This window comes from Carassius auratus, chromosome 40, assembly GCF_003368295.1.
Source record: "Carassius auratus strain Wakin chromosome 40, ASM336829v1, whole genome shotgun sequence".
NCBI lineage: Eukaryota > Metazoa > Chordata > Actinopteri > Cypriniformes > Cyprinidae > Carassius > Carassius auratus.
This window is the reverse complement of record NC_039282.1, coordinates 8,744,021-8,760,036: the sequence shown is the minus strand read 5'-3', so window position 1 is coordinate 8,760,036 and position 16,016 is coordinate 8,744,021. Positions and strand designations below refer to the sequence as shown.

The 16,016-nt window shown below is 38.0% G+C and overlaps 1 protein-coding gene across 1 annotated transcript; it reads right to left on the bottom strand.

The window, feature by feature from the left end:
• On the bottom strand, positions 1 to 14,033 carry LOC113058499 (pre-rRNA-processing protein TSR1 homolog). Its single transcript, XM_026226448.1, has 15 exons — positions 13,865 to 14,033; positions 13,340 to 13,443; positions 13,020 to 13,248; positions 12,042 to 12,176; positions 8,107 to 8,555; positions 7,348 to 7,498; positions 6,930 to 7,123; positions 5,554 to 5,765; positions 2,270 to 2,429; positions 2,026 to 2,136; positions 1,706 to 1,838; positions 1,351 to 1,467; positions 1,114 to 1,254; positions 920 to 994; positions 1 to 273 (listed from the first exon to the last, which is right to left on the bottom strand). Exons 1-15 carry the CDS (start codon positions 13,980 to 13,982, stop codon positions 95 to 97), a joined length of 2,508 nt encoding a protein of 835 aa, XP_026082233.1. The 5' UTR covers positions 13,983 to 14,033; the 3' UTR covers positions 1 to 94.
• Positions 14,034 to 16,016: the final 1,983 nt, after the last annotated feature.

The following is a 16,016-nucleotide window of genomic DNA, read 5'->3' as shown; positions in this document are numbered from 1 at the left end:
TTATATATAGACATTTAATTGTCAATTAAAATACAGAGAATCAGTATCTGAGTATCTTATGCTTCCATTGCTTTCAGTTCGTAACTTCCTGCTTCTACTCCATGTCAATGTCACAGAGGGCCGGTGGTGGCTCTCTCTTGACCCAGGGCAGAGGGGCGGGGACATAAGGGTCATAGGTCCAGTGCGGATACACCCTCTTATACAGGTTCATCAGCACTGTGTCCTGAGAGCGCATCTGACTGTCAAATACACACTTCATGTGGCCGTGAGTACCTGCGAAAGCACACAGACAGTAGTGAGTCATAACCTACTTTGAGACCGTGGTACCGAACATTCCACATTTTTAAAGAATGTACTTTTTCCTTTTTCTCCCATAATTTAAAACTAGACCAGACAGTACATTCTGTTACAATTATTCAAAGTCCTAATAAAAGTCTGTGTAGTTTCTGCCCAATCAAGGTTTAAACTAAAAAATAGTATTTATGAACAATTCATGTTTTTTACTTTTATTGCCATATCAGCATGTATGGCTATTTTTATGGCAAGATAAATGTATTTGAAAACAAATCAATATATTTCAGATTTTTATTTTATTTCTGATGAGAATTATTTTATAATGAATAATAAAAATTACTACTACTAATATTACTACTACTACTATTATTACAAATAATAATTAACTTTAATTTTGTAATTATTTGCAACAAAAAAAAAAAAGAAGACAAATGATAATTTATTATTTAACTTAATTATTTTAATAGTATTTCATTATTGTGGATTACTAATAACAAATCATTAATAATAACAATAATGAATGTTAAATATGGATTAAAATCTTTGAGTTCTCTTACTTTTAAAAACACTAGTAAATGTTAAGTTCATTAAATGTTTCCCTCAATAATTAATATTTAGTTTTTACCTAATGCTTCCTTGATGTGTCCTCTTCGTCCCCATTTTGTACGTAGTTCTACTGGCTTAAACCACAGAATATCATCTGCAAGAGAAATTCTTTGTGTTAGACTCAATCATTGTTAGCATTCTATACACACACACACACACACACACACACACCCCTAAAGGTAAACAGGAAGAGACTAAGGCCTTCCTTCTCACCTCTGTTAAAGAACATGTAACGGACCACAGCAGAGCGCCGATTGATTTTAAAAGGGTGTCCGCTCAACACAATTCTCTTCAACACCACACGCCGAGGATCACAGCTCAAAAGAGTACCTGTAGCCACCAGGTCCTGCATACCTGTGGTAAAGATAAAAAGAAAAATATGAACCACATGCTGTACTGGTGAAGGCAGTTCTCTTTTTGATTTAAAATCTATTGTATGATTCTCCCCACCGTTATCTCTCTGTTTGAAGACCAGAACGCCGGTGGTAGGGAAGGTAATGGGGGCATAGACAGACATCACTGTAGGAGCATCAGAACGCAGAAACCGCTCCATCTTGTGTTTATCAGCTGGAAACAAAAAGATTTAATATCACTAAAGGCTTTTATTGGGACTTAAAACTGTCAGATACATCATGTGAACAGAGGATAAAAGGACAGTTCACCAAAAAATAAAAATCTTGTTACTCTGAGCCTGAAACATGACACACGTTCAGACACAAATCAACCATAGCCCTGGACTTGACAATCCTATAAAGAAAGACCTTTAAATATGAAGAATGTGATGATCTCTATAGGCAGTTATTACCAGAAGTGTGCTGTGAAAAGATGGCTGAAGCTCTGAAGCGTCTGAAACCGCACTGAAACACCAGGTCTTCTTTAGATTTAACTGGTTCTGTGTTGCTCGGGTGCTGCCGCACCAACATATGCATCACTGACATCTGCAGAAAACAGACAGTTATCTCAATCCTGAATACAATCACTAGTGAAAGAATGCATTTAAACTGAGTACTTCAAAACTGAAACATTGCTAGTAAATTTAACCCTTTGGGAAATTTTAACATTATAATAATTATTACTAATCAGTTATAAAAATTAATCTTCAAGAATCCTCAAAGCTGTAAGTACCTTCTGTTCATGTGGTAGCAGCGACACCAGAACTAATGGTTTGCCGGTTTGGAAGCTCTCCATTACTGAGGGAGGAACGTCCAAAATATGAAGCGTCACATACCAGCCTACCTGCAGGAATAAAAGGTGTATACAGTCAAACACCAACGTTTCTGGGACAAAGCCTAAATGTCTGTTACATTTGTGAGAACTTTCTAACCAACACTCTTTTCACCCCCCCCCCCCCCCCAACCCCCAAACAAACCATTGCTCCCTCCTCCTCGTTAGCGGCATCTGCTTGTATTCGGCGACGCATGCGCTCAAAGTTCTGGAACTGATAGATGCGCGAGTAATCGGGAGGCAGATTCTCCAGGTGGTCCCACGGGGAGGAGCGGAAACTCTTCAGACCTCTGAACTTCTGGAACCTGGACACACACAACAGAGTAATGAGAAGAGTAGGAACCTTGCGTATGCTAATAGTTCAATTTGGTTTTTTTTAAGAAATTGATATTTAGCAAGGATACTTTAAATTGATCAAAAGTGACAGTAAAGACACTTATAATGTTACAAAAGGTTTGCAGCACAAGACTGATAAGAAATGTTTCATGTGCATCAAATCAGCATATTAGAATTATTTCTTAAGGATCATTTTGACACTGAAGAATGGAGTAATGACTGCTTGAAATTCAAGAAAAAAAGTTATATTCAATTGCATTAATACTTAACAATATTACGGTTTAATATTTTTGATCAAACAAATGTAGCTTCGGTAGGCGAAAAAAAAAAAACATGAAAAACTGACCCCAAACCTTTGAATGGAAATGTAGTGCCATATTTAGGGATAAACAATATAGTTGGGAGTCATTTTTATTTTTTATTATTCATCACATCAACCGATACTCAATATTTGATCATGTGCACTTATTTAAACTATTTGTAACATTAAGATCACCTTTAACATCATCTAATACTCATTTTATCTTCAAAAACACTATTTTTTTTTATATTTAATAACAGAAGAAATTTATTTCGTAGTAAACATTAAAATATTGTGATATATTAATTAAATATTTATTTTTTCATTTATTCACAAATAGTACTGAATTTCAATACGGGCCAAAACGTGAAAATATATATATATATATTTTTTTTTTTTATTGGTAATGGCAAATTTTCATATCTACTCACCTCTAAATGACATTATGGACTTCCACTATATGGTAAATCTCATTTATAACAATTTTTTGAGCTCGACAAATAAAATAAAAATTTTGTCTGAACTTTCCTTTATGACTGTGCGATATGGCCGAAAAAACCTATCACGATTTTTTTGGATCAATTTTGTGTGCGTATACAGTATGTTTACGTGGTTCAGAAGCAACAGAGAGCACATTATTGTAACGTGAAAGAACATTAAAATAATGCGCAAGCGCAAATCTCTCCGCTCTAATCCAGATTTCCTTTGCTCTGTTACAAAACCAGACACGCGTGCTCAGATACACACTGCTCTCGCCCGGAGAGAGTGCACGCATTTAAAACATGTCTCCTCTCGCTCAAACTGTGTCTTGTGCACTCACAACTCTCTCTATGCTAGATTTTAAATCTTTTCGCACCTTTCTATTTCTAATCTTTTCTGTTCACATCATTTACCGCATGCAATGTGAACGTTTTGATTCGTTAACATGGGCTCGAAAAAAATATGCATCACACACAGTGTGTGTGAACCTGGAGTTAGGCATATGCAGAGATGTATAAAGAACTAGATACCCATACTTGAGTAAAAGTACAAGTGCTCTATCAAAAAAGTGACTTGAGTAGAAGTTGAAGTGCTCTTTAAGCACCACACTTAAGTAGAAGTACTAAAGTATTCAACATTTTTTGTACTTAAGTATTGCAAGTAGTCCATTTTAAAATTTACTACTCAAGTACTGAAAGCAAAAGTACAAGTATTGTGTTATATAGTTATTAAAGAAAGTAGTCAAAAGTTTGAAAATATTGTTTTTACTATTTCAAATGATTAGGCTAAAGGACAATCACAATTCCTTTGACTGTAACTTTTTGTAAACAAAAAACAGATTAAAGGGTTATTTCGCCCAATTTGCAAAATTCTGTCATTAATAACTTACCCTCATGTTGTTTCAAACATGTAAGACCTCCGTTTATTTTTGGAACACAGTTTAAAAAAATTTAGATTTAGTCTGAGAGCTCTCAGTCCCTCGATTGAAGCTGTGTGTACGGTATACTGTCCATGTCCAGAAAGTTAAGAAAAACATCATCAAAGTAGTCCATGTGACATCAGAGGGTCAGTTAAATATATAAAATAGCAAAAACGACGACTTTATTCAGCATTGTCTTCTCTTCCGTATCTGTTGTTAGACAGTTCAAAACAAAGCAGTTTGTGATATCCGGTTTGTGAACGAATCATTAGATGTAACCGGATCTTTTTGAAACAGTTCACCAAATCGAACTGAATCGTTTTAAACGGTTCACGTCTCCAATACGCATTAATCCACAAGTGACTTAAGCTGTTAACCTTTTTAATGTGGCTGACACTCCCTCTGAGTTCAAACAAGCCAATATCCCGGAGTAATTCATTTACTCAAACAGTACACTGACTGAACTGATGTGAAGAGAGAACTGAAGATGAACACCGAGCCAGATAATGAACAAAAGACTGACTCGTTCACGAGTCAAGAACCGTTTACTAATTTGTGTCCGATTCGAGAACCGAGGAGCTGATGATACTGCATGAGATTCAGCGTGAAGCAGACCGACACACAGAGCGCTGAACTGAACTGATTCTTTTGGTGATTGATTCTGAACTGATTCTGTGGTAATGTTATGAGCCCAGGTAAACCGAAGGCTTGCAATCATCGCCAATGACGTCATTACGAACCGGTGAACTGTTTTCTTCAACCGGTTTATTGAATCGAACTGTCAGAAGAACTACTGGTGATCCGGAAACCGATGCAACTGGTTCTTGACTCGTGAAAGAGTCATTATCTGGCTCGGCTCACGTGTTCATCTCTCTCTTCACAGCAGTTCAGTCAGCACGCGCAGTCTTCTTAATCGCTTGATTTGCTCAATGACGTGCCAGCTTCATCAAACCTGCCATCTACAGTTCTGGCAGTGGTAATGTGGGTAACGTGAAACGATGCAGCACATAACAAAAATAACGGAGTAAAAGTATTAAACTCATCGAAAATATGTACCGAAGTAAAAGTGGAAGTTATTATACTCTAGTAAAGTACAGATACCGCCTTTTAGTACTTAAGTACAGTAGTGAAGTAGTTCTACTTCGTTACTATACATCTCTGGGCATATGCCCAGTCTGTTCTGTTCTCACGCTCCACTTCAGTGCGCTGCATTCCGATTGGTTCGGATAGCATACTGTGGGAGGTCGGGGCCATGGAAAATTGTGCTATAAAGCGATTTCGAAATTGCGCACGCTCAAATCGTGATTTTATTACGATTTCGATTAATAGCACAGCCCTACTTTCCTTTAAAATTTTCAAAAAGGTACATGGCTGGAACGGTCCTGGATCTTACCGTGTCTTGGCTGGGACGTCTAGCGGAGTGTCGACTTCATCAGGGAACATCTCATTAGCACGTGCCTCTCTGTATCTCCTCAGCCCCTCTCCTTCCTCGGCCTCATCCATGCCTTCATCATAATTCTGCTCGGCTCCGGTGTGTCCGGTGGAACTGATCTCCTCCTCTTCTTCGTCATCATCTCCTTCAGAAGCGCATTCAGACCCAGCGTCCTTAGAGAGAAAGAAAAGCATGTAAAAACATTACTCTAGACATACATCCAGAGTCTAGCAAACCCAAACAAAACATGCCATTTCTTTGAAGTCCACTAAACAGACAGCCGAGTGACTGAGATGGGGAAAAGGACAAGACATACCGCTCGGGTGCATCAACCCCCCTGTGGGGTCAACCTGTAGAACAATCGCAGGTGCAGTAATAAAAATAATCGCTGTAATCATCTGTAGTACCACTTCCCTATTGTTAACATCTTGCATAGAAAAGTCTCCTTTGGTGCGCCTCAGGACTTCAAACGCATGCTAATTATGATTAAAGAAAATAAATGGACCAGAGCTTCCACACATCTCGAGCTTCCCCTTGTTCTTTCAAGCTCAGCTGGTATAAATAAATGACCGCCCCCCTCTGCGAGTCTCGACAGGAAGTTCTGTCCAAAGAGCAGGAAGACAGAAGGCTTCTCTCGAGACTCCCTCTCCAAACACTATTGTTGCGTGGAGATGCCTGGCACTAAGGCCAAGCAGCAGACATTGAGAAAACAAACAGTGCCTCTCCACCAGAGCGCAGTCACGTATGCACTGTTCCACCCGCGCCGTGCCCAGCCCACCCCTCCATGTCATCCTTCTGATTTTATTTAGACCTTCAATCATTATCGGGCAGTTAGATGCACTTGGGTTTAACCCACTTTTGCCAAGCTCGCTCCTGATTGGTCAATTCATACAAACATCCATAAAACCTGCTTTCTTCTCAAGGAGGTGGTGTAATTGTTCATATAATAAAAAGATACCAACAATCAGAAATGTGACCAGCTGAAAAAAAACAAAAAAACAATGAAAACATGCCATCCCTCCTCCCCAATCCCATGACTACATAATAATAATAACAAAATAAAAAAAATTCACCTACAATTTATGCACTAATTTGAGTCATGCATATCAGGACAAAAAAAAAATCTGAAAATCAGTTTTAGTATAAAAAAAATAAAATCACATCCCTCATATACACAAACATGCTTGTTTACAGTTGCAGTGTGATTTATTTTTGCTGACCACCATTAATAGCTTCCCGTTTCCAGGTATATGGTAATGGCAGAGGAAATGCTTTTCTTAAGGAAATGCTTCATCAAAAACACGTGACTGGCCTGTGTCAAAATAACAAAAACTCACCTGAGATTCATTATCACCATCCATTTCATCTTCCATCATTCCATCTTCATCATCATCATCATCATCATCATCATCATCCCAGCTGTCACTGTCATTATCATCCTCCTCCTGCTCAGCATCATCGATGATCCATGAGGCCTGGTAGTCAGAGGTCCCCTTTGGTACCTTCATCACTCTCCTGTTCTTTCTGGCCTCTAAATAATAAATGAATAGATCACATCAACAGTAAGCTAAATATCAGTAATGTCCATCAAGAGAATCTTAGAGTTTCAACAAACTTATTTCAGTTAGTTACAAAGACAATATTTATAATTTCATTTAAAGTTGATCACCCGATATTTATATTTTTGTTCAATTAACAAAGTGTTTTCAATAGTTTTAATTAACAATAATAAACCTGGTGTGAACAGGGTAGTACCTTCTGCCTCCTCCAGCTCTGCTTCTGTGGGCCACGTCTGCTCCCCATCCATGGGGTCCACATCTGCTTCCGCCTGCAGGCTCTCCCTCTTCTCAGGGTCTGCTTTCATCAACACCCGAACATCCCCTTTCACATTTCCATCACCACCATCCTATAGAACACGTGCAAGGAAAAATATATAACATCATAATCTTAAACAAACCATTTAAAATCATACGATAAATCAAATAGATACAACAAAAGATGTCTTCAGCATCAAGTAGGTAGTCAGTCACAATAAAAAGTGAAAATGTTACATGACGGCACAAAAATCACAGGCATCCGGAACTTTGATTTTTAAGAGTCGCATGGAACAGGATCTTAGAGCAACGAGTTTCCACTGTAGGATTTTATTCAGTGTTTCTCAAACATATATATCAAATTTAAATTAATTATAAAAGTGTGATTTATAGACCTGAAACATTCATGTAAATACCATAGGCATTTTTATAATTAATCTAAAATATCTCATCGGGCCGTGTTCACGTAGAAATTGTGAACAAATCACTTTTTAACATAATGATTATTAGTTCTTCACACCAGTAACAATTAACACTTCTAATTAATTGTTAACCCAATAATTAAGGGGACTAGTAATATTAAGGGCATCATTAATCCTTCATTATAAGGAGGCAGTGGGCTTCAAATATTGTTGTGGCCTTGGAATCAAAAGGTAATACATTTTTATATCTCTCAAACGAAACAAACATAGCCTCTAACCGTCATCTCTACATCTCGTCCTGGCTTCACCGGGCGAGGAGCTGCTGTCACTACGGGTAGAGGATCTGCAGGAGCATCGATCTGGCTGAGCTGAAAGTCTCCATGACCTGTGATATGCACCAGCCTGTTGACTTGCAGAGGACAGCCTCGAATATATCCTGACACACTGAGGGTCCCTAACCCTGTGGCTAAGCCCCCTTTCCCATCCTGGCTGGTGTTCGGTAGATATGTGGCTCTCTGAGCCAGCAGGTGTGAGCGACGAGAGCGGAAGCCCAGCCGTCTCTGTTTCTGTGCTGACAGGTGCCTCAGCAATAACATGGCATCCTGCTCGCCGTCCACAGGGAAGAGACGCGGTTCTGGGAAATGAGACTCTACCAAACGGGAGAGCGCTCTCCGAGACTCAGTGCGTTTCTTCACCGCTAGATCAGCCACTCCCTGACACACCAGTGCTGCCGTGCAAAGAGAAAGAAGAATTGATTCTAGTTGGTCGATTGTGACATTCTATTAAAGGGGGGTGAAATGCTCGTTTTCGCTCAATATCCTGTTAATCTTGAGTACCTATAGAGTAGTACTGCATCCTTCATAACTCCAAAAAGTCTTTAGTTTTATTATATTCATAAGAGAAAGATAGTCTGTACCGATTTTTCCCGGAAAAACACGAGTGGCTGGAGGCGTGACGTGTGGGCGGAGCTAAAGAATCACTAGCGCCAGTATGCTTTTGCGTTGAGAGCGTTTGGAAGCTGTGACATTACCGTGAGGAAAAAAACATCCAAAACAAACCATGTCTAACAGTCAGATTCAGCGTATATTTACGATCCAGAATCAGATCCAGAGGCTGAAATTTAACAAGAGCAGCAGCAGCGACTACAGCAGGACGTCTGTGGTATGTCTTGAAACTGTATACATTTGCTTAGCGGTTTTGTAAAATGACTAAGTTCCACTTTATGTCGTATTTTTTTTCTTTTTTTTTTTTTTAAGCTGTACATGTGGAAAGTGCAGTTTGATGACAACATCGCATATTGTTTACTTGATGTGCTTACGCGCTGATAGCTAAGTTAACAACACAGAGATATTTGAAGCAGTTTTACTCACCGCCTGCGGTTCCAACACACGATCGTGACCCTTTTTCGTTGGGACTGCATTATCCTTAACAAATAAACGATATGCAAATCCGTCGTCAAACTGGGCCTTGTTTGTAAAACAAGCATCTTCGAAATGCAGGGGAACAAACACAAACACTTGCACAACTCCGTTGATGCTCTTTAAAAATAAACTCCATCCACTGGTCCCTTAATGCTGTTTTTTTTTGGTAATCTGTGCAGGGTTGTCTTGCCCTGGCAACCAAAAACACACTTCTTTTGTGACAATTCGGTCTCTCGCTCTGATCAGTGAATGTCTCTGCTCTGCTATACGGGAGCGCCAGTGGTGGACGAAGTACACAAATCAAGTACTTGAGTAAAAGTACAGATACATATGGTAAAATATTACTCCAGTAAAAGTAAAAGTACTCCTTTTTCAATTTTACTCAAGTGAAAGTACAAAAGTACTAAATTTTTTATGTACTTAAGTAAAAAAGTACTGCAAGATAGATGTTTGCAATTTTACATAGGCTACTTAATTTAATTTTATACTAGCACATTTTTTTATAACCCTACTGCTCAAAATACCTGGGATTTTTTCCAAAATAACCACTATATGGAGTCAAAATATCTTTTTGTTGTTGATATGGACTACGCTGATGAGAGTAATGTTCACTGTGAAGCTTACACTGTGATTTACCTGAGAGAAAACAGAGATGACCATCTGATTTTCACCAGTAAGAAAAAAGTATTTTAAAGTCAGTTGTTTTACAGAACATCAAAGTTACAGTACAGACCAAAAGTTTGGAAAAGTCATACAAAGAGTTTTCTTTACTTTCATGACTATGAAGATTGTAGAGTCAGACTGAAGGCATCAAGGGCTATTTGAGCAAGAAGGAGAGTGATGGGGTGCTGCGCCAGATGACCTGGCCTCCACAGTCACCGGACCTGAACCCAATCGAGATGGTTTAGGAGTGAGCTGGACCGCAGACTGAAGGCAAAAGGACCAACAAGTGCTAAGCATCTCTCGGGGAACTCCTTCAAGACTGTTGGAAGACCATTTCAGGTGACTACCTCTTGAAGCTCATCAAGAGAATGACAAGAGTGTGCAAAGCAGTAATCAAAGCTAAAGGTGGCTACTTTGAAGAACCAAGAATATGACATATTTTCAGTTGTTTCACACTTTTCTGTTATGTATATAATTCCATATATAATTCCACATGTGTTAATTCATAGTTTTGATGCCTTCAGTGTGAATCTACAATTTTCATAGTCATGAAAATAAAGAAAACTCTTTGAATGAGAAGGTCTGTCCAAACTTTTGGTCTGTACTGTATATATGACATGATAATAAGGCCTGAAGTTAGGAAGAACATTTTAAGGAAAAAAATAAATAAAAAAAAATTCATAATGATTTTTTCCTTCTCAAATCTTGTCTGTGGTTTAAAAACACCCCTGGCCAAACGGGGTGCATCTCTTCCCACTGATAATTACTGTAGTTACCATGTTCTGAACATCACATACTTTCTTTTCTAACCAAATGTAATCTATCTATCTATCTATCTATCTACCTATATATATATATATATATGTGTGTGCGTGTGTGTGTGTGTGTGTGTGTGTGTGTGGCTGAATAAAAATATTTGGACATTTATAAAAATTACATCAACTTAGCACCAACAAGCTTGTTAGCTAGACAGCTAGCATCAGCTAACAATATTTACTTATTTTCAGTACGATGAACATTCATGTCTGTCTACTCGTCTAGTTAATCCAAACAATATACATATGTATAACGTTACTGTCCATAAACAATATAAAAACAGACGTCACAAAGGACATTTTAATTAAACTGTTAACATTATGGCAGCGGTGAATTTGAACATGCATGAGTTATTGTATTTAATCTGTGTTATTTTAAGGTTTTTTTGTTGTTGTTGTTGTTGTTGTTGTTGTTTTACCTAAAATTGATGTGTCTGCATCGTCTGCACTCGAACATTTCAGTGGGCTTAAATAGATCTCTCTTTACAACGGATTTAGTTCTCAAACAACTGACAGTTTTGACCTAAATATGATTTTCAGTTACAATAATTAATCCAAAATTTCGACATAACTTACTTTTAGCAACATCACACGCACGCGCGCTCACAAGATCTCCCGGTTCTTACTTCTGGGGACTCGTCTCGCACTAAACGGTTCATTTGAATCAGTGAGTGGTCGACTCCAGAACAGCTGCAATCGGATCATTCTAATTCCTAAACGAATCGTTTGGTGTGATTCGCGATCCGATTTAAAAGTTTCTTTTGAAAAGACTCAGTTCGTTCATGATGAATCAGACACCGCTTCTGCGTGTCGGAGCACGTGATATAGGGAGTAACGATATGTTTTATGAAATGTAGTGAAGTAAAAAGTACGATTTTATGCTTTGGAATGTAGTGAAGTAAAAGTGAAAGTTGCTCAAAATAAAACTACTCCAGTAAAGTACAGATACTTGAAAAATGTACTTAAGTACAGTAACGAAGTAAAGCTACTCCGTTACTGTCCAACAATGGGGAGCGCGCGCTCTTCCAGCAGACGCGCCCTTAGGACCCATATAAGGAAATTCCGCTCCATCTAACGTCACACAGAGCCATACTCGAAAAAAACTTTCCGAAACTTGTGACAAACCGGAAGAGGTTTTTTTGGAACAAAAATACTCCTTCAAACGTACAACTTAATTTTTGAAACTTTGTCCATGTTTAGCATGGGAATCCAACTCTTTAACAGTGTAAAAAACTCAGTATGCATGAAATAGCATTTTACCCCCCCTTTAAACATCTGTGCGTAATGACTGCTAAACTCTAGAAATGATCTTACCATGACTTGGCAAGCCCTGGGTAAAGAGACAGGACAAGCAGTAGTCTCCATAGCTGTCCCAACCTTCAGTGGACTCCAAGACAAACACAAAACTGTCTGCAATCTTTGCCACATCCAGGAGTGAATGCAAGTCAGCTGGAAGGAGTCAAAACAAGATTTTTAAAGCCTTTAATCATAGCCCCAAAAAGTATGTACCTTCATAAGCCACACTTGAAAGATAAAGAAAAATATAACATATAGATATAGATAGATACAGATATCTATACTAATTTGCCTAAATTAAAGCAACGATTTAAAACTAAATGTATCTTTAGATTTGCTAAAGACTACATCAAACAGTGTTATTAAGCTATGACAAGACAACAACAAATGTGATCTAAATTTAAATATATGGGAAACAAGAATGCACAATTAGGAGAGCACTGAACAATATCTACTGAAACCATCAAATGAAATAATAATAAAAAAAAATCTCTAGTATCAGCTGATACTATTAGTACCAAATAGTGCATCTATATTTCTTATATATATATATATATATATATATATATATATATATATATATATAAAAATGATTTGCCTGAAAATGTGCTTGTGTTTAGGGATGCACTATATCCCTAAACACAAGCACATTTTCAGGCAAATCATTTCACAAAAAGTCCATATTTCTACTGTTCAAAAGTTGGAGGGCAATAATAATTTTCATTAAATTGATCAAAAGTGTCAGTAAGGACTTTTATAACGTTATAAAGATTCCCATTTCAAATAAATGCTGATCTTTTTTAATTTCCTATTCATCAAAGAATCCCGTGCAGCACAAGTGTTTTCTACATTGATAAGAATAAGAAATGTTTCTTTGGCACCCAATAAGCATATTAGAAGAATTTCTGTAGGATCACGTGGCACTGAAAACTGAAGTAAAAGCAGTATAGTGTCAGATGTAAGAAATTCCACCGTGCATCATTGGCATTTATCTACCTGTGTCTGGCCTGTAGAAAATGAATCTCTGTTTAAAGCGGGGGAGAACAAGACCAAAACTGTCCTTTGCCCCAGTGACTCCTTGATCTTCATGCACGACACCACCAGCTCCTTCACCCCTCAGTATTTTTGTGACGGCTCCAGCATCCACTCCTCCGTGAAGGGCTACGACTACAACCAGATGAGGGGGTCCATCCCTGCTGCCCAGCTTCCTTTTCTCTGTCAGCACCTGCCATCGTCATCAACACCCAAAATATGATGAGTAAGTCAGCTAATGACCAGTCTGTAAACCTTGTAAAAGACTTTAAAGTATACTTTACCAAGTCTTTTTTGTTGCGCCGCAGCTGGTTGGCTTTGTTCCTGCGGTCCATTTTCCTCATCTCTCTTCGCTGTCTCTTGCTGAGAGCCATGACAGCAACCCTACCTTAATTTATTAGGAGTCATGTTTACCTTGTTGCACTGATTATGGCACAGAATTGGTCAGCACATCATATGATTTTCTAAGCATGAATAGAGTCTATATGAGCCCCTCGTAGGAGAAAAAAAAATTAAACCAAACTAAGATGGTTTGCTGGGTTTTTTTTAAATGCTTTGGCACTTCTGAGCTGCTCAGACTGAGAGACCAGATTAATGTAGTTAAGACCATCAAGCATCTTAGGCTGGCAAAAGCTGCATTTTTTTTCAGCAGGGGGTAAAGGATGCACTGCATGCATAGTAAAACTTGAATATCAAGTCTCACTGATCACTTCTCGGGTCTTTAAACACGTGTTCAGTCAGACAGGCACTGCCCACTTGACGGATCGCTCGTGTGTAACGTTATTTATTAACAAACTCATCAGACATACCTTTGTTCTCCCGTCCGATCTCGCCTTTAGTTCGGTGTTTTCCATGCTTGTGCAGTTTGTTTTTCTGCTTATAAGCTCCAGGTCTGTGCGCCTGCTGCTGCTCGTCTCCTGCAGCCATTTTCTGTCATGCCGCACATGTAAACTTTAATGACGCCATATCCACGCGCCTGACTTTCCTTCTGCAGAATCGCCACTGAATAATAAAGTGCGCGCGTGCCACCTACTGTTGATCAGCCGCATCACCCCCCCCCCCCCCCCATAAATACAAGAGACGCAGGGAGGTTAATCTTTCTTTATACAATTCACCAAAATCTCTAGTGAATCTCATGTCTGTTATTATTTTTAATCCCAAAAAAGGAAATGAAGCCTATTTTTAGGACTAATACGATTTTTAGCATTATGAAGTCATTTTTATAACAGTGCAATAATAATGGGGGGGGGGGACGTTACTGTTTTGTTTGTTAATATATGATTTGTAAAGTGCTTGTAAAGTATTTAACATCAATTGTTTGCATTATGGTAGAATTTAAATGTATACTTTTTTATTAGTATGAAATCTTTGAAATATTTTTAACAGGATATGTCTAGCTTCTTTATTTCTTAATGAACAAACTTAGATGCCCATGTTATTTACAGCATTAGATCTATCTGTAAGCTGTCAGAGCTGTGGTGCAGTGGGCAGTGCACAAGTTCATAAACATGCTGGTTTGAATCCAGCATCCTGATCCCTTCTTTATTCTCATTCCATTACCCTAAAAATAAAAGGCACAAAACCCTGTAAAAAAAAAAAAAAAAAAAAAAAAAAAAAACCTTCCCTGTGAGCTGTACATCCCTTTTTCTCAGGAAATCCTGGGAGGTATAAAGCGCACATTAATTTCTCATTACCATCTATTTAGGACAGCTTGTTTTTTTTCTTGAGGAATTTCATTTCAGCATGGTTCCTGAATGACACTCTTCAGTTGTATTATTTTGTATAAATACCATGAAACAAGAAAAACGAATTATGTGTCCTCCATTCATAGTCATAGCCATTTCAAAAACAGATTCATTTACATCGAGGAAATCATAAATCATTCCCAGCTCACAAAGAAAATATATTTTCTCTAAACATATGACAAACACAGAGAGTTCATGCAGAGTGTAAGTGGGTTGTCAAATTGATCATTTAGGCTCTATAATTTCTTTGCTGTTTTATTTTTAAATTACAATAACACACCAGTGTCTCTATAATGACATCAACAGGATAAAGCATGGCTCTTTAAATCCCATTCATAAAAAAGCCTCCATAAGTCTCATAACCCTCTATTCGCCTGGATACAGTGACAGCATATCTGCGTTCTCATTGGCTGGCAGACATGGCTGATTCAGAACCAACCCAGAGCTCTAGTTCTCTGCTCCGTTCACCAATTGGTTGCTTGCAGGCTTGTTGACATCACTGTAATAATTTTGCCCAGGGATCAGCTTTAACCTCTTAGTGATCCATAACAATGATGATTACCAATATTAAGCAATACCAAGAAAACCTACAGCTCTGTACCTTTTTAGGTTCAAACTGTGGTGAAATGTATAGTGTATAAGCCTGAGATCATGCTTACAAAAGAGGCAAGCTGTAATCCTTTTCATTTGATTTTTATGACTTCTGCTCTGTTTGTCCTAGTTATCTTCAAGTCCATCTGTGTGAGTGCTGGTGGGTTTTCAAACTTCATACTTCAATCACACAGAAAAAAAAATCATCAGGAACATTTACATTTTTTGTGGAGACATCAGTAGCAGCAGCATCATATGATGTTAGTTCTTTACAGCGTCAGTTTAGCATAAAGAGCCTCATAATCATCATAACTGGTAAATCTCCAAAACATATTTCCAAGATTCTAACATATGTTACTGATAACTTAATGCAATGCACTTTAAAAAAATGTATTACTCAAGAAATTCCAACAATCATAATGCTGAAATTGCTTTGCTGCACTGCAGCACGTTTCATTACATTTTCCTCTGATTTCATCTGTGTTTACCTCTACAGAACTGCTGCAATTAAAATGGCAATGGATTAGATTGGGATATCTTAATATTTCTTTAAAAAATAAATAATGTGTATCCATGACAGAGCTTATGGCTTTCCTTGTAGTTTCAGGTAGCCCCAGTAAACAAA

Bases quoted from the DNA above. Each gene is read 5' to 3' on its own strand.
- LOC113058499 (XM_026226448.1), bottom strand. From the start codon at position 13,982: ATGGCTGCAGGAGACGAGCAGCAGCAGGCGCACAGACCTGGAGCTTAT. The intron at 1,255-1,350 runs GTGGGGAGAATC...TCTTTACCACAG, and splicing joins CTTCAAACAGAGAGATAACG to GTATGCAGGACCTGGTGGCT. The intron at 995-1,113 runs GTGAGAAGGAAG...TTTCTCTTGCAG, and splicing joins TTACATGTTCTTTAACAGAG to ATGATATTCTGTGGTTTAAG.